Raw genomic sequence first — 19,527 nt, forward strand, 5'->3', positions numbered from 1 at the left:
ATGTGCTTAAAACTTTACTAGTTTGTAAAGTTTTTTCAGTTACAGTAAGCATAGCTTCACCCCATGAACAGATCAATAAGTATAATAAATGTAGTGCGATTTGTCCATGCATGCTTGTATAAGTCTACAGCCCAGCCCACTGCTTTTTTTTTTTCAATGGGGCTGGAGTGTGGTAGCTCTCCATCCTCTACCCAAGAAGAAGGTTTTGATTTTGAACTGTAGGGCTTCATTTCCGAGGTATGTGTGCCAAAAGAGGGCATTGCACCAATCTGCTTCTTAAAGGAAGTCTGTGAAGCAACTGGGAATCAAATGCCGTAGTTGCTGAGTCTGCCCAGAATGTTCCTTTTAGAATATTGTAGAATACTCCAGAACAATATTTTTGTTACAGCAGGTTCAAGAATGTTCTAGAGTTTTCCAGGATGTTCGAGAACATTAGTGAATGTTCCATTAGCCTTTTGTGATGCTGGATACATTCCAGCACAGAACGGCTGTTTACAGGCAATGTCAGTATACATGTGTAAGCATACTATTGGAAATCAATTGGGATGGGTCAAGGTAAAGTGAAAATGATAGAAAGTGCAATAAATTTCAGTGAAGGTGATTTCTGTAAAGTAGGGTTCTAAGTAATATTAATGTTTAACAGGATGCAAGTGCTTCAACAAGACATTAGTGTAAGAGAAGTGCAAAGCAGAAAAAGAAGGGATTTAAGTTTGGCAGATGTAGTATTCTGTTATGAGCCTACTAAAAAGTACAACAAACACATTAACATTGGCAAGATGGATCAAATGTCAGTTCTTTAGTACCAAGAAATTCATTAGTTTTCTTGAGACTGTAGTGCGCATATTCACACAAATTATTGACACTTTGTGGCTTGTTATATTACCTGACCTATGTGATCATTGATTAAGCACACAGGACAGAAAATTGCTCACCTTTGGAGACAACATGCTAATACTGTGTAACACTGCCTCTAGCCTTGGTAATGGTCATAATTTGGCAAGGGAGAGAGTCTGCAAGTTAATAAGATCCAGTAAAGGTATCAAATTGAGGTTAGGTCGATTGACACGTTTCACCTGCAATTCCATTTACTTCCAAATTTTTTATAGGATTATAATCAGGTGATTTAGCAGGTCCTTCAAGGTGGAGTAAGGTGCCTGAGCATTCATTAAACCAGGACTGTTTGCGGACAGCCCAATGTACATGGTTGTTGTAAGCAGTGCCCTTTTGGAAGTTTCTTGACTCCAGATGTCTATTGCAAGCAGTACCCTTCTTTGATGGACCTACATATTCCCCCCCCCCCCCCCCCCCCCCACACACACACACACACACAAGTATATAAATCTGTATACATTCTCTGCAAACCACCGCAAAGTGCATGACGGAGGGTACACCCCATTGTACCAGTTATTAGGGTTTCTTCCCATTCCATTTATGTATGGAATACAAAAAGTATGATTGATTGAATGCTTCTGTGTGTGTGCTGTAATTCTTCTAATCATGTCCTCACAATTCCTATGTGAGTAATATCTGGGGGGGGGGGGGTGTAGTAAATTTGTAAAATCATCATATAAAGGCTGATTGTGAAACTTTATTAGTAGACTTTCTTGGAATATTTTACATCTGTCTTCGAGAGTCTTCTAGTTGAGTTTCTTCAGCATTTCTGTAACATTCTCTTACAGGTCAAACAAACATGGGACCATTCATGCTTCCTTTTTTGTATACACTCAACATCCCCTCTTAGTCCTATTTGGTATGAGTCCCGCACACTTGAGAAATATTCTAGAATGGGTCGCACAAGTGATTTGTAAGCAATCTCCTTTGTAGACTGACTGCACTTCCCCAGTATTCTACCAATAAACTGAAGCCTATCACCTCTCTCACCCACAACTGAGCCTATTTGGTCATTCCATTTCATATCCCTACAAAGTGTTACTCGCGGGTATTTGTATGAGTTGGTCGATTCCTAGTGTGACCCATTGATATTTTAATCATAGGATACTACATTTTTTCATTTTGTTAAGTGCAAAATTTTACATTTCTGAACATTTAGAGCAAGTTACCAATCTCTGCATCACGTTGAAATCTCATCAAGATCTGACAGAATATTTATGCAGCTTCTCTCAGATAGTACTACATTATAGATAAGTGCATCACCTGTAAATAGTCTGAGGTTACTATTAATCACTTCTGCACTGTCTACATCATTTCGAAGTGACCAATATTCTCTTTTAAGGGAGTGAATAATATTTTATCTGGTGGGCTTGTATAATGAAGTGGAACGAGAACATTGTCAGTTTCTGCTTTTGTTTCTCCTCATCCAATAAGGTAGCGTGAATTGTCAAGTGCCTTCTTTGACAAAATTATAAGCAATCATATTATTGTGTTTTATCACAATTAACTACTTGCAACTAACATAAATAGATACAACAAGCAATAATATTTTAGTACAGCAGTAAATAAATCCATTTATTTGCAGAAAAATGACATAAAGGTTGTTCATAAACTATCTTTATAACTTAAGGCATTAATAACTTTCAAACTATACTAGATGTCAACAGATGATTTTGAACATGTCGTAAGATACCTCATAAAGTTTTGTTTCCTCATTCATACAATTCAATGTGTGCACCTGTGCACCCTTAGTGGCATGAATGTTGTGTGGTCAGAATTCCATTTCTCTCCATGTATTGTAACATATTCAAATGCATTGTGAATGTTTGCCTTCAAGTCCAGATCCATTACAAAACTCCACAGAAAGAAGACTAGTGGTGTGAGATAAAGGGATTGTGGCAGCCATTGAATCAGACTATCTCGTCCTCTGCCCTTATACGAAAACTTTTCATCTAGAAATTGACGGACATTTAAGGACCAATAGGGTGGTGCCCTATCCTGCTGGAATATAACAGCAGGTTGCTGTTGTTCTAATTGTGTCATAGCAAACTCTTGTAACACGTCCAAGGACACGGCACTGTTGACAGCAGATTTGATGAAAAAGAATGGACCAGTGATGCAACTGTGCATCAGTCCACACTAAAACATTGACTTTGGGACTCTCATCTCATTTCACATGTAACATGAGGATGCCATGAACCCCATATACAAATGTTTTTCGAATATATGCAAAGGTGCCTCATCATAGAAAAAAAGTCTTTTCCAAAAAGTCATTGTTTGTGTCAGTCTTGCCTACCATATGCATTGCAAACTGTTCCTGCCGAGTTTTGTCTGTAGGCTTTAATAACTGAAGCAGCTATACCTTGTAGGGATATAGACATAATCTCTTATACAAGATATTGTGCACTGTTGATGGTCTCATTTCTAACTCTCTGGCCGCTGTACGCATTGATTTTGTCTGACTCCTTGCAAATACTTGCCGTATCTTGTCTATGTTCATGTCTGAAACAGATGACTGCCCCACCCCATTTTATGGAGAACACTACTTGTTTCCATAAATGATATATGCCAAGCCTGAATATTTGGTTGGGATTGTGGTTGCCTTGCACACCATGTTCGAAAGTTTTGTTGCACTTGGGTATCAAATAGTGTCTGTATGAACCTGGGCACATACTCCTATGGCACCCCAATTTTATCAGGTTTTCAAGATCAGTTTTGCTTCAAAAATGCATCACCCGAAAAAAAGAAAATTTTATCACATGCTGAAAATCATTTGTTATATATCTAGTACAGTTTTAAAGTTATTAAAATCTTAAGTTGTAAAGATAATTTACAGACATTGTGTATTTCATATGCTGTCTCTTTGCAATATAGCAGGGAAGTTGTGTTGTAAGCTAGACCGACAAACTTTTCCTCAAACAATTCTACGTAATGAGGTTTTATGCTTCAACAAAACTTGACCTTATGTGAAGCTTTCACTGTTGTTATAACTTTTGAATAATCGTTTTGGTGTTATAACTGTGTACAACTCCCTTGTGTAAACTTCCAATATAGTATGCACCTACTTTAAAATACAGAAATATGAATTTGTCACATCTGCTGTCAATTCTTGAAATAATCTTTCTCTCTCAAAAAAATACAACTATGCACCCATCAGTACTCAAACTCAGTTCCTTGACTTTCGCCGGCCGAAGTGGCTGAGAGGTTCTATGTGCTACAGTCTGGAACCGTGCGACCGCCACGGTCGCAGGTTTGAATCCTGCCTCGGGCATGGATGTGTGTGATGTCCTTAGGTTAGTTAGGTTTAAGGAGTTCTAAGTTTTAGGGACTTATTACCACAGAAGTTAACTCCCATAGTGCTCAGAGCCATTTGAACCATTTAAACCTTGACTTTCACTGACAACACCCCGAATTGAGTCTTCTCTCCACGAGTCGTCGTCGTCCACCTCACAGCTTTGTGCTTTCCTCAATTCCAAACTTTGCAGCTGGATCGTAAATTATGGTGAATTGGCTTAATCAGTTGGAAATTGCATGCTAAAGGCAAAGATTTTGGTTCCTACTCCTCCCAGACAGTCTGTTATCTATTTGATGGAAGTAAATACTATGCTGGTAACAAAATGTTGTACCTAGAATATCTGGAGTATTTGAACTGAACTGATACAGATGTGGATTTCGTGCATGCTGTATTAATAACAGGATAGCATCTTGGGTTAACCAGTTTGATATAGCAAAACAGCCAAAGTTGCAAAATTCAGTTCTTTTTAATTAAGTGACTGAAAAAACTTAACTTAGATTCAGGTATGTACAATTTTACCATGGTTTACATGCTGTGACAGAATACACCATTTTTCTGTTTGGATGATTCGAGAATGGGTTCTGATACCCAAATCTGCTCATTAACTGATACAGATATTTTAAATATAGCATAATTAACACAAAATAGTGCAAGAAAGGTTGATTTCATGGTTAATTAAAATTATTTAAACCAGTTTTGAATTATTCAGTTTAGATACACCTTAATTTTGAGATAACCTTTAATATGTTCAAGCTGTCACTGAGAATCGTGTATCTCACTGTGGGACAGTGTGCATATTCATGCTTTCCTGCATTTGGCAGAGCTGCTTTTCAAGTTTCTTGCCATGGGATGGGAGTTGTATTCAAATGCTTTAGGTTACTGTTTTAACATATTAATCTTTTATTGTGAAATTCCGTTCTTTTAAAGTTATGAGATATCACATAAAATAATTTTACACTAAATTGTGTGCTGTCTCACTTGTTCAGAAAGCTCCTATGTTGACGGGCACATGAAATTGTATTCACAGCTATTTGTTGCACCTGGCTGACAGGTAATACATTGTATGTTAGTGTATTACTGGTACCATAATTGGTAGAGTGGAGCATGAGCCACTGATGGTACATGTTACACAGAGGGAAAATCTAGTTTGAGCCACCAGTGGTACATGTGTGTGTGAACATGTCAAGTGTCAAATTTTATCAAGAATGTGAAAGTAAGTAACAACAACGTGTTTGACTCGTGAATTTTAGATAGTAGACAACTTCTGTTCCTTTCAGATGTGATCTGGATGTACACTTTAATACCAAGAAAAGGTGCAGATTACAACTTAATATTACACTGGTAATAATTATAAGTTTCTGTACATGTTTGTGTACTCTTATTGTGTTGCAGTAAACTCTTTCGGTTATGTCCTTAACCTTTTTCTTCAGATCTTGAAAGTGAAATGTATCAACTGTCACATATGCTGACAGAACAACGCTCTCTATTGTCTTCATTAGCTTCTATGTCACTGTTAGGTGATAAAATTTCTAGTGCACCTCAGGAAGCTGAATCAGAAACAGATGCCAAATCTCCCCAGGAGGATGGTGAAGAGGAGAGACGTCGCCGTCTTGCTGCAATTCTAGAAAAAGTTGAAGGATGTATGGTGAGAACTGCTATTATAATTGCTTTACATTCATAAAGTGCCCTGTATTTTTATGATGCATTCTAAGCTGGGACAGAGTAGTATTTAACACTTGAGTGGGCATGCCTATATATAAAATGTGCGAATCACAAATGACGTTGTCTTGTACTGTTCCATTGTTGTTTTCTAATTGTGAGCCCATACCTAGGTTTTAAATTGTAAGACATTTCCAGGGGCAGATGTAGACTCTGACCATAATCTATTGGTTATGACCTGTAGATTAAAACTGAAGAAACTGCAAAAAGGTGGGAATTTAAGGAGATGGGACCTGGATAAACTGAAAGAACCAGAGGTTGTACAGAGTTTCAGGGAGAGCATAAGGGAACAATTGACAGGAATGGGGGAAAGAAATACAGTAGAAGAGGAATGGGTAGCTTTGAGGGGTGAAGTAGTGAAGGCAGCAGAGGATCAAATAGGTAAAAAGACGAGGGCTAGTAGAAATCCTTGGGTAACAGAAGAAATATTGAATTTAATTGATGAAAGGAGAAAATATAAAAATGCAGTAAATGAAGCAGGCAAAAAGGAATACAAACGTCTCAAAAATGAGATCAACAGGAAGTGCAAAATGGCTAAGCAGGGATGGCTAGAGGACAAATGTAAGGATGTAGAGGCTTTTCTCACTAGGGGTAAGATAGATACTGCCTACAGGAAAATTAAAGAGACCTTTGGAGATAAGAGAACCACTTGTATGAACATCAAGAGCTCAGACGGAAACCCAGTTCTAAGCAAAGAAGGGAAAGCAGAAAGGTGGAAGGAGTATATAGAGGGTCTATACAAGGGCGATGTACTTGAGGACAGTATTATGGAAATGGAAGAGGATGTAGATGAAGATGAAATGGGAGATACGATACTGCATGAAGAGTTTGACAGAGCACTGAAAGACCTGAGTCGAAACAAGGCCCCCGGAGTAGACAACATTCCATTGGAACTACTGACGGCCTTGGGAGAGCCAGTCCTGACAAAACTCTACCATCTGGTGAGCAAGATGTATGGAACAGGTGAAATACCCTCAGACTTCAAGAAGAATATAATAATTCCAATCCCAAAGAAAGCGCACACTGGACTCGCATTCGGGAGGACGACGGTTCAATCCAGTCTCCAGCCATCCTGATTTAGGTTTTCCGTGATTTCCCTAAATTGTTTCAGGCAAATGCCGGGATGGTTCCTTTGAAAGGGCACGGCCGATTTCCTTCCCAATCCTTCCCTAACCCGAGCTTGCGCTCCGTCTCTAATGACCTCGTTGTCGACGGGATGTTAAACACTAACCACCACCACCACCACCCAAAGAAAGCAGGTGTTGACAGATGTGAAAATTATCGGACAATCAGTTTAATAAGCCACAGCTGCAAAATACTAACACGAATTCTTTACAGACGAATGGAAAAACTAGTAGAAGCCGGCCTCGGGGAAGATCAGTTTGGATTCCGTAGAAATTCTGGAACACGTGAGGCAATACTGACCTTACGACTTACCTTAGAAGAAAGATTAAGGAAAGGCAAACCTACGTTTCTAGCATTTGTAGACTTAGAGAAAGCTTTTGACAACTGGAATACTCTCTTTCAAATTCTAAAGGTGGCAGGGGTAAAATACAGGGAGGGAAAGGCTATTTACAATTTGTACAGAAACCAGATGGCAGTTATAAGAGTCGAGGGACATGAAAGGGTAGCAGCGGTTGGGAAGGGAGTAAGACAGGGTTGTAGCCTCTCCCCGATGTTATTCAATCTGTATATTGAGCAAGCAGTAAAGGAAACAAAAGAAAAATTCGGAGTAGGTATTAATATCCATGGAGAAGAAATAAAAACTTTGAGGTTCGCCGATGACATTGTAATTCTGTCAGAGACAGCAAAGGACTTGGAAGAGCAGTTGAACGGAATGGATGGTGTCTTGAAGGGAGGATATAAGATGAACATCAACAAAAGCAAAACGAGGATAATGGAATGTAGTCGAATTAAGTCGGGTGATGTTGAGGGTATTAGATTAGGAAATGAGACACTTAAAGTAGTAAAGGAGTTTTGCTATTTAGGGAGCAAAATAACCGATGATGGTCGAATTAGAGAGGATATAAAATGTAGACTGGCAATGGCAAGGAAAGCGTTTCTGAAGAAGAGAAATTTGTTAACATCGAGTATAGATTTAAGTGTCAGGAAGTCATTTCTGAAAGTATTTGTATGGAGTGTAGCCATGTATGGAAGTGAAACATGGACAGTAAATAGTTTGGACAAGAAGAGAATAGAAGCTTTCGAAATGCGGTGCTACAGAAGAATGCTGAAGATTAGATGGGTAGATCACGTAACTAATGAGGAAGTACTGAATAGGATTAGGGAGAAGAGGAGTTTGTGGCACAACTTGACCAGAAGAAGGGATCGGTTGGTAGGACATGTTCTGAGGCCTCAAGGGATCACCAATTTAGTATTGGAGGGCATCGTGGAGGGTAAAAATCATAGGGGGGGGGGGGGACCAAGAGATGAATACACTAAGCAGATTCAGAAGGATGTAGGTTGCAGTAGGTACTGGGAGATGAAGAAGCTTGTACAGGATAGAGTAGCATGGAGAGCTGCATCAAACCAGTCTCAGGACTGAAGACCACAACAACAACAACAACCTAGTCCTTCATTATTGCTCCACCTAACACAGTGATAAGTTGTGTTGTCATACGTCTAATCAAGCAGCAATAATGTGTGATAAACACCAAGGTAGGTGATAAACACCAAGGTTGGTGAGAAAAAACTTACAATCTGTGTAAGAAAATGCCCCAAAATTCTGAGCTAGTAACACAATCTCACAATGAGGCTGTTGTCTACAAGATAATTAGTAGTTGAATAAGCGTTTGGGTGGGATCTGATGCAACTGCACTGTTCAATGCTTTGAGTGGGGCATTACTATGGGATAAAATGCGGCAATAGTGTGTTCCAATGAAAGTGTATTTCATTACTATTTAATTAAACAGTGATTTCTCATATTATGTGAGTTTATTTTATCATTGTTTCATTAAGGTAAGATGAAATTGTGATTTTTTTTCATACATGTTTACCTTGGTTAACATATAGATATGTACTCTTTACATGTGTTCAGAGTACACCACATATCTGCTTGTGTTAAGAAAATTTGGGTGCCCCGAAGATTTAACTCATGATTTCCCACATCTATTGTTTTCATGTGATAACTCCCATGTTAGATTTTTGTAACAAAGATAATTTTTATGTTTTCAGCAGCAAGTTCTATACAATGATATATTTATCAAGCAAATTACCCATTTTTTCTTATTAACACATTATAAATACTTATAAACATAAAATGAAACATCCATCTTGCTGGAACTGAAAATATTTCCGTTTGCAATGATTATATGCAGTTGATCATGACAGTAACATCTCTCCTGACAGCACTTGAAAAAATCATAGTAAGTGGACAACTAAGGTTAACTTCACTACTGTTTTAATGACCCGGGCCAGGCCCAACTTCTTGTGCCATACTCACTTGGCAGGTAAGCACATTCAGTGCTGCCTGTTCTGCTGCTTGTGACTGGAATGAATATGGCAGTGACGCGTGTGTACCTGTTTTTTCTTCTTGGGCAGTAGTGCCCTATAGATTTTTCTCTTGATTCACTTGCTCCTTCTGCTGTAGCTAAGTTGTGGGTACCTAAAACACCTTTTATTTTCTTCAAGTGGCGTGATATTCTAGCAATTGACATATGTTTGGTTATTTAGTTTGGGGGAGGGGACCGAACACCCAGGTCATCGGTCCCAACATATGTTTGATCATTTGTGCTGTTGTAAGCACCATACTCACTTCTGTAAGAAATCTCCTCTTTGGCATTAAGTCATTTCTATTCATCTTGTATATTATTTGATTAGCTATTGGTCCCGTGCCCAGCAAGCTGAAAAATAGCGTTAGAGGCCAGCAGTTACTTATTCTAGCAACAGAATATTCTGATTTCAGGCAGTTCGACAATATATACATTTCTTTCTGTGAGATAGCAGAATGTCATTACTTCAGGTTTATTCGCCTTGTCTTTGTCAGCATCCATGCCATCATCACTGTGCATGAATTATGACATTAGTACATTCTTTTTCTTTCTCTCCTTTTTTTTTGTAATATATGAGAAAAAGAGGCAATTGTTATCTAGTTTCTCTCCAAATACAAAAAAGCTGCTGCTTACTGGCTCATCTTTTATTGATAGCTGTTCTGGTGGAATTTCCCTCGTATTTCTCTGCAGAGTATCTAATACTGTGAATTGATGATTACTGCACAATTTGTTAGAGATTAACATAGGTGAAAAATAGTTGTCCATCATCTTATTTCTGCATTTGTTGTCACTGGGTCAAATTGGTTGATCACCACATTACTTGTACACCATTGGGTACTTGATATGGACTATCATGCAGATACTTCCATATTTTGGATGTAAAACTAGCAACACAAAGTGCATATTTTGCCCTCTTATTTGTAACTCTAAACTGGCTAAATTTGCAAGACTTCCAAATGTCATCTATTGTTGTCAATGCTGCTACACTATAACGTTTCATGCACCATTCACAAACTCATTTGAATACTTCTCTAATTGGTACCAGAGTACCTGTTTCTTTCCTCTGTGCCCTCGTAGGGTTATCGTCAAATTGTTCACCTTAGAGAAGAGTATGAAACATCCATTTACCCATTTACACAATTACAAAAAATCTGGTGCAGCCCAATCAGTGGCCCATACCTTATTGGTATTGCATTTGAAGTACAAAACACCGAGGAAGAGAGATAATTCTTCAAAACACAAGGTGAAGGAAAAAATGCTGCACTAGGAGATCTGTGTGCAATTCCTCATCCAGATTCAAGACAATAGTTTATCTAAGAAAATCTTATAGTATGCATTTTGAAATCACATGTATGAAAATTAGGTGCTGGCAACACTGTCACATCATGCAGCACATCAGAATGTACAGAGGAACTTGTATCACCCCACACTACCACACCAGCTGTCATAGCTCCCTTAGTAGACTGCTGGACATCAAACCTGCATTTACTGTGGAACCATGATTCAAATCCTTGTCAGGTTCCTTTATTATTTTTTAGATGTCCATTTCCTGTTTCTCATTGCTTATAAGCAATATATCATTTTGTTACGTGTCAGTAGCCTATCACATGACAGTGGGATCCATTAAACTGAATGCATGTGCCTACTAACCGTGCAGTGCACAACCATAACTGGTCCTGTCAAGGTCACACAGGGTGGCTTCCCGATGGAATACACGAACAATGAATACTCAATATGCTTTTGCTGCTAGGTGCATCTGATAACCAAGCTGCTGATGCTGCTTGTGCGTATGCTGTACAGGTGTCATACTGATAACAATATTTTTGGTTGTGTAGAGCAGTGCCTTCAGGAAACAGGTAATCTTCATCCACAAGTAATGGACAGAGGTCATCCAAGGACTAGACATACTCCACAAACAGAGGACGCTATTCTTGAAACCATTCACCGATCACCTCAGCGAAGTACTTGTGATATTGCAAGCCAGTTCCAGATATATCAAAAGCTGGTTTATGAATTGTTGCACAATGAAGAACTGCATCCATATCATTACACATTAACTCAACACCAGCTACCAGAAGATCACATTCAATGAGTACAGTATTGTGAATAGCTTGTGCACAAAGTGAAGATAACAAGCATTTTATAAATAATGTGATATCTATTGATGAGTCTAGCTTCACTTGTGAAGTTGATTTCAACATCCACAACAGCCATTATTGGTTAGAACACAACCCACGTCATCTGTGAACGTGTATTTCTGGCACACTTTGGCATAAACCTGTGGGCTGAAATTGTGGGAGGAGTACTTTTTGGCCCTTACGTATCACCAAGCAAGTTCAGTGCACCCCTGTATTATACATTTTTTCACAATACTTTGCCTGATGCATTAGAAAACATTCCACTTGGTGTTTGTCAACAGCTATGGTTTCAGCAGGATGGTGCACTGCCATACTATGGAACAAGTCTGTGTAACAATTTAAATGAAGCATTTCCATGGAAATGGATTGGTCCTGGGGGGCCATTTCTGGCCTCCATGTTCCCCGTCTTTAATCCAATATATTTTTATTTGTGGGGACACTTAAAGGAATAGGTTTTTAGTACTCCACCCACGTAAGCACGTGACTAATAGCTTGCATGCATTCCACTTTCGCAGTGGTAGATGCAGGTGTGTTGTTTGGGGTCCAGAAAAGTATGATCCAGCAAATGACAAAATGTTTGCAAATGCAAGGTGGAAACTTTGAACATCATCTCTGAAGTGAACATTGCTCGTGCGTGTATGTACCAGCTTTGTGAAAATAAGCCTGGACGTCAAATGTACAGAACGTAATTATTGGGTGTAGCATAATGTACAATCTAGTGTACCTTATTGAGTACAGGTGCTGTTATTGTATCCACTATTATTTTCTATTGGCTTTATTTATGTAATGGATGAAACAAAGTGGTTGTTTATGTTTGGAAGGAGCTCATGTTGTGTCTTAATGTTTCAATTAAGGAAACAGTAACAGAAGGAAATACCCAAGATACTGCATTGCGGATGGGTAAATTGGATACAGTTTGATTCTGTAATGGGAAAAAAAGTTTGATGCAAATGTGATTTGAACATCGGCGACTCTGCATATCCATTTCCGAAGGCATTGCCTCATCTTGCTGGGCTAATGGGAGAGCACTACTAGAAAAAGTGCAGAGTTAATGCCATATGTTCTTGGCATTGGTCAAGCTGCATGCTGTTACAGTGTTGCCAGAGCCTTGTTTTTTAATTCACATTTCTATTAAATCAGTTGGTGAGACTAGGTTTTGTTAGGTACACTTTTGTCTTGAATTGGGATGAGGAATTGCATGCTGACCACCAAGTGCAGCAAATTTTTTTTATCTTGTATGTCTGTAATCAGTCTTGAGCATTCCATGAATAAGCTACTGTTGTTCTGTCCAGTTCTTGGTTTGTGTACTTTACAATGCAGTCATTTACACTGTCTAGAAAAGATAGTTTCTAGCAATCCAGAACCATTTTTGAATTTTTGCATCCTCTGTTACTCTCGCAAACTGTGCCTCAATATTCTGATGGACTTGTTTTACTGGAGAGACATTGTGCTTGAACCATGTTGTTTTTCCATCCCACCTTGATACATACCATAAATTGCAGAAGTTTGGGCTACTGTATACACAGATTCAGAATCATTGTCAGACTGCTCAGTTGCTGTGTCAATCTCTTAGTGCTCAAGTGTGTGTTGGTATGTCAAGGTAAGCCCCCTATGTGGAAGTTCTCATCTAATGGTTCGAGTGTTAGGTTAACCATGTAGCAAGAGTTAGTAAATGCCAACAAATGCTGCAGCCCCCACTCATTAGAGCCTCCCCCCCCCCCTTCCCTTGTCAGGGTGTAAAGAAATTAGTCATTTTAGATACGAGTGGTATACTACATTACGATCTGATGGAAAGATGGTGGTGTCTCAATGTACAGTGAGTATTAATTACTTTAGCTCATTTCTAAAAGTGAACTCTTGGCACACCACATACTGTGTGTTGCTGATTAACAAAACCACAGAACTTACTGGGGAATTCTGTAATGTTGTCCGAGCTAGTTGTAATTACCTGATCAATTAGAATAAGATTCTGTTGATTACTAATAAGAAAGTTGTAGTGTCGGCAGACTTGCCAACACTACGTACACTAATTGAAAGAGGCGGCCAAGATGCACGCGCTAACTCACGAAGGATGGAGTGAGGTCTGAAACAGGATACGTAATGAATGTTATAAAGAAAAGTACGTAGCTCCTTGAATACTTAACTTTTAATACATCCTTGTATACATCGTTCTTGATGAGACATCTGGAGATTGTGGCGATACAAGTGAGACTCTTTAGATACAAGCTATGTAAGGCTAATGGCGCCTTGCTAGGTCGTAGACATGGACTTAGCTGAAGGCTATTCTAACTGTCTCTCGGCAAATGAGAGAAAGGCTTCGTCAGTGTAGTCGCTAGCAAAGTCGTCGTACAACTGGGGCGAGTGCTAGTCCATCTCTCGAGACCTGCCGTGTGGTGGCGCTCGATCTGCGATCCTGACAGTGGCGACACGCGGGTCCAACATGTACTAATGGACCGCGGCCGATTTAAGCTACCACCTAGCAAGTGTGGTGTCTGGCGGTGACACCACAAAAGTAATTCATGGATGTCTTATTGTATTATATTTGTATGTCCACTGTAACGGTTGTTCATTCCTTCTACAGCGTATTTTCTTTTCTTACAGTACTTTTGACATGAGCCGTGTAGTGTGAATGGTCCTTTCTTTTTGGTGGACTATTGTTGTCTAACACATCGTAGTTTTGTGGTTCCTGCATTTATTTCTGTGTCTTGCTGTTGTTCTGTCATAATCTGCTGGTGATGGTTGAAGTGATTGCTATAGCAATCAGAAATCTGCAGATAACAGTATTTGAATGCTGGCCCCTATTTTGACTGGAACTGAGGTGGAATCTTCCTACATGTTGGTCAGAGCTCTGAAGACAGCATAGTAAATCGCCAAAATTGGTAGCCAGATAAAGTAAGTTTGGAAATTAGATGTCTGAAAGGTGTTTGATTTGATAAAATGTATGGGTGGACATTATCCCCAAGAAGAGATGCGTACCTGTTTTGATCCATTATCTCCTTCCAGAATGATAAGATTATCCTGTGAATGCCACAGAAACATTCCCCAGACCACTGTTGCATGGTGTTTGCTTTCAGACATTTGATGTTGTACATCTGTCCAATGGAGCATAAAATGTGATTAATCTGAAAAGGCCAGCTGTTGTCACTCAGTGGACATCCAGTTGTGGTACTGCCATGCAAATTCCAGGCTTCATGGCTAATGAACATCAGTCAGCATCATGGGTGCATGAACTAGATGCCTGCAATGGTGATCCATATACAGCAACATTCTCTAAACAGTCGTTGAGGGGACGCTCTTGGTAGCCCCATGGTTCATCTGGGTGGTCAGTTGCTCAACAGTTGCATGTATATTTGCCTGCACACATCCCCACAGTGTCATTCACCCTTGTCATTTATGGCCCACGGTTCACCACAGATTTGGATAGCGCCAGTTTGCCACGCACAGTATACTTTAACCATGGTGAAATGCAAACAGTTTACAAACATAGCCATTTCAGAAATGCTTCCACCCTAGGCCTGAAAGCCAATAATTATGCCCCTTTGGGCCCCGTTTCCACGTTATGACAATGACTGCACTGTTTTCGGTGTTCCTCTGACATGCTTTATATACCTTCCACTGTTAGTGTTGCTGCCTACCATCCGTGAGTGGTTATTGCAAGTTGATGTTGAATGTAGCTGGTGGTCACATTAATGTGACTGGATCATGTATTATAAGTAATAAATTCCTTTGTGTAATAGTAGGGCAGGCAGCTAACCAGTCGTGAAGTATGTCTTTGAACGCTCATACAGGAAGACCTTGTACAGCTGCTGAGAGCTCATTAAATAATTTATGCCCCATGAGTTCGTAGCTGGTAACTGGTTTTATCAATCTTAACCCTCTGCTTACAAGAAAAAATCTGTATAGTATTGCCTAACAGTTGAGTCTCTCAGGCTCATGTTGTTTAAACTGAAATTAATTGACACTATTTTGACCACTTACAATGTGAATGACTTTTGAGAAATAAATACTTTTAAAATAAGTTTATTTATTTAAACTTGTCATCTTAAAAAAGCCATTTTTACACTTTTACTGGTGGCTTTTATTCTTATTGCAAATTTGCGCAATGTCAATAAACAATAATAGAATGTTCTGAGCATACAAATTTGGTGAAATTATAACATGTAATTTGACTTCTCTTATCTTTCTTCTCTACACGATATACACACCTCCTTTTCTTAGCTGGTGCTTTCATTGCCCTTCCTGGTCCTTTGCTACTAACGAATTCATTGGAGCCCATACTACTAATGAATTCATTGACTTCTTTACTCCTTCTAGTTGCTTTCTCAAATTGATGATGAAAGTCTGACATCCCATTTTTTATAGATTGGCAGCATCATTCAATATGCACACACTCATTACAGTTACATCAATCATGTTGAAGAAAACCACCAATGGCCAGCGTCTTGTTTCTCTCTTCACACTTTAGCATCATATCTTCTGGTCCATGGTGTCAATGCCACTGTTTTTAGCCTTGTATGTCATTATAACGTCAGGCTTCTTTACTTGTGATGATGGCACTGTTGATTGGTCATCAAGAGAGCTAATGACAGTGAAAACTTTGTTTTTCTTAGGAACATAAGAGGTTACCATCACATCTGGTTGAAAGCCAAATCATGTAGAGTATCCTTCATGTCCTTGAGGTGTAGTGAAATTGGCAGGAACTTCATCTTTGTTTTATATATAATTATCACAGGTGATATTATGTCAAAGTTCAATCACCTAGGTTTTTACAACATTCTCTCCAAGTCGCACGGCTCTTGTTTCTTCCGCCTTCCCCAAAAACACTTTCATGTTCCAGCAGTAGCTTGTTGCACTGTCACAAATAGCCCAGAACTTTATTCTGCATATACTAGGTTTTGATGGGATATATTGTCAAAATAGTGACCTCGAAATGTGACCAACTGTTCATCCACACTCATGCACCATCCTGGAATGTAGGCATTCCTAGCGGTAATTTCCCACATCTCAAAAACTTTTCTGATTGGTTCCAATTTGTTACTTGACCTATGTTCACATTGGGATGCTGCATTGTCTAAGTGCAGCACCCTTAGAATAGCATGGAAGTGGTTCCGAGACATAACTTCACTGAACAGTGGTTGGCCATTCTCAACACTCCAAAGCTGACTGATGTCATCATTTCTTGATTTGTAAACTCCAGTCCAGATCAGAACACCAAGAAACTTTTTCATTTCCTGCATATCTATATTCACCCCATCCTCGTAAATGATTCAACTTTCCTTGTTGGTCTACATACACACTTCGTTAATGAGGGATACACGAAAGAATAACTTAAAACAAGACTCTTCATTATCACAATTCTTAATAGAATAACTTGGATGTCTCTGGTCTTCTTTCAGTACATTCTTTTTGCTCTGCCAACCAGCAATTCCAGCTTGAGGAGCTGTAGCCCATATTTCAATCCCATTATGAGAAAACAATAAGTCACACTCATCAGAATTTGCACTAAATCGCTGTTCTCCACTTCATAAAGGGATTCTTCATGATCATCATGTTCATGTAGTTCTGAGTTTTCAGTGACATCTATTTCATTATCGTCACTGGAAGATTCACATTCACTAGGTTGGTTTTCAGAATGAGAATACTGCTCTAACAATTCACTTATCTCCTCATCTGATAGTCCTCTTCTCCATAGTTTTTCAATTTGTATAACAGACATATGTTATGAAATAATGTATCAAAATAAACATGTGCCTATCGCTAGGAGGAATGTTGAACACTGAAAGAATACTGGCGTTAGTCAACAATGGCAAATGATGCAACAGACACTGTGCAGACAGATATCTGGTTGTTGAAAAATTGCTTCGAACCGCCTGGACCTGTGAGTCCCTTAAGGGAGGAAATGTGCACCAACAGCTTAACACAAAGTGATAGGTAAATTTTTATATTTTTTTTCTCAAAATTATGACTAAGTTGACAAATTAGGAAAAGTCATATTTCATTAAAATAAAATGTGTAGTTACTGATAGAGAAGATATTAAACATCACGGACGGGCATTAGAGGCTCAATAGTAGGTAAAGGGTTAAGTATCATGTATAAATGTGCTTATTACATCTTGTGTTTTAACAATGTACATTTTCTCTGCGTGGTACTTCTGGTAGCTGCTTCTTTATATGAATTAAAACAAATATTTGTATATTTTTACCACAATTGTGATTTTTTGTCCAGGATACATAGCTTTACAGTGTGCTTTATATGACAAACTCATAATTATTGTGATAATTTATTCTACAATATTAAATATGTCATGCACGCAGCTACAGTTTCCCCACAAAATAATTCCATATGATGTTAAGCTGTGAAAAAATGCAAAATAGGCTGTTCTAACATATAGTTCAGGTTGCTTGAATGACCACATTTTAAAGTCAGGTTTAAGACTACTGAGATTGTTACTAGTTTAAAGAATAATTGTGTCTTCTGCATGTATTACTGTTCTGGATGTAATTAATGAGGGCAAGTCGTTAATTGTAATCAAGAACAGGAAGGGTCCAGCACTGATCCCTATGGAGCACCTGCCTTAACTTGTACTATACCACCGGATATTTCTTTGCCAACACAGCTAACTTGCCTACAGCTCTTAATACTTTAAGGCTCTCTCTTTCTCTAGCTAATGTCATAAACAGAGGGCACATAGGAAAAGTTTTGTAGGTGAATAATAGCACCCATCTTCCTAACTAAAGCAGAACTGCTTCCGGCTACTGAAGTTATTTGCCTCCTGACCAGGAATACATGGATATATGCTGTACTGTAGAAGTTCCAGAGTGTGTGCTACTTGTGGTATGCAAACTTCAGTATGTGACTTTTAGATAGATTGCAACGAATTCTCTGAGTGGAGATGCTGTGATTTGGTTGGGAATTTGCCTTCTATTTTGGCCAGAACACATGTCAGATATTGTGTAAATTTTTGTTTAGCGTATCTCCATCTACCCAAGGAGCACAATGTAATTTACTTCATATGAATATACTAATTTATCTAATAATAGTGCTGTTGTGCGAAACACCACAACCCTGCAATAAGAAAATTGATTGAGGAAGAACACGGCATCCACCCAGACTGTTTAAATGGTTGTAAGTCTGGTGGGAAGCTATTTGGGGAAGTATGAGGAGACTTCTGACAGCACTGCATTTCATGGTGATAGTACAGAAAATCCCATCTCTGGGGGGGGGGGGGGGTAATACTGTGTGACAGTAGTCCACACTTTCTTTGAGATGCCTAGTGGATCAGACAGGCTAGTGCAGTAACCATTAGAAGTGAAATTAGATGTGAAACTGACTGTTTATCATTATCCAAACTCTGGTACCGAGCGCCACGGGTTTTGAATCTGCGCCAGACAGCATGGACCTCGTTTACCACTAGAGGTTTCTGCAGCTGTCGCGCCGTAAGCGTGTCTGTCCTTTCCTTTCGTCTGTTTTGTTTGTTCGTGGGCTGCTCCTATTCGGTCCTGCTGCACTTTTGTTCTTGGCAATCCTGGCAGCTACAACACAAACGAATGTGATTGCTAAATATGTCAATGTTGAAAGGGATGTAGTGTTGTAGGTGTAAACAGTATCAAATGTCAAAGTGCAAGTATTACTGTTGTTGGTGATTTGGGATGTGCTGATAAATCCTGTTTCCTTATCTCACTGATGATCAGCATCAAGGAAAGTAAGAAAAGATTAAGAAAAGAACAGCATGCAGTGTGTGCATGAAAATTTTTTCAGACCATCTACGACACATTCAGACCTTCTACAACACTCAGCACTTAAACCTCATCATAGATCTTTCACTGTGTTTTGGAAATGGACAGAGGACTAAGGATTCACAAGTTCCATATAATCCCTCTGTATGTGAGCTCCAAAGATGCTGCCATAAAAGCCAATTATACTGCTCAAAAGACCCAAATTCAAGATCCTGCATATACAGTTGTAAATAAACATGCATGACTGAGAAGCTTG

At 39.0% G+C, this 19,527-nt stretch overlaps 1 protein-coding gene across 3 annotated transcripts in view; it reads left to right on the forward strand.

Annotated features, from left to right (window-relative positions):
* The window catches only part of LOC126191977 (exocyst complex component 8), a 124,182-nt gene that overhangs the window by 5,476 nt on the left and 99,179 nt on the right, over positions 1-19,527 (forward strand). For 2 of the 3 annotated variants that reach the window (XM_049932568.1, XM_049932569.1), the window contains exon 3: positions 5,617-5,831. In XM_049932568.1, coding sequence (XP_049788525.1) covers positions 5,617-5,831 — 215 coding nt within the window. The remainder of the gene's footprint in view (positions 1-5,616; positions 5,832-19,527) is intronic. The other variant, XM_049932570.1, reaches the window with a different exon arrangement.

The sequence above is a fragment of the Schistocerca nitens genome, chromosome 1, assembly GCF_023898315.1.
Source record: "Schistocerca nitens isolate TAMUIC-IGC-003100 chromosome 1, iqSchNite1.1, whole genome shotgun sequence".
NCBI classification, from domain to species: domain Eukaryota; kingdom Metazoa; phylum Arthropoda; class Insecta; order Orthoptera; family Acrididae; genus Schistocerca; species Schistocerca nitens.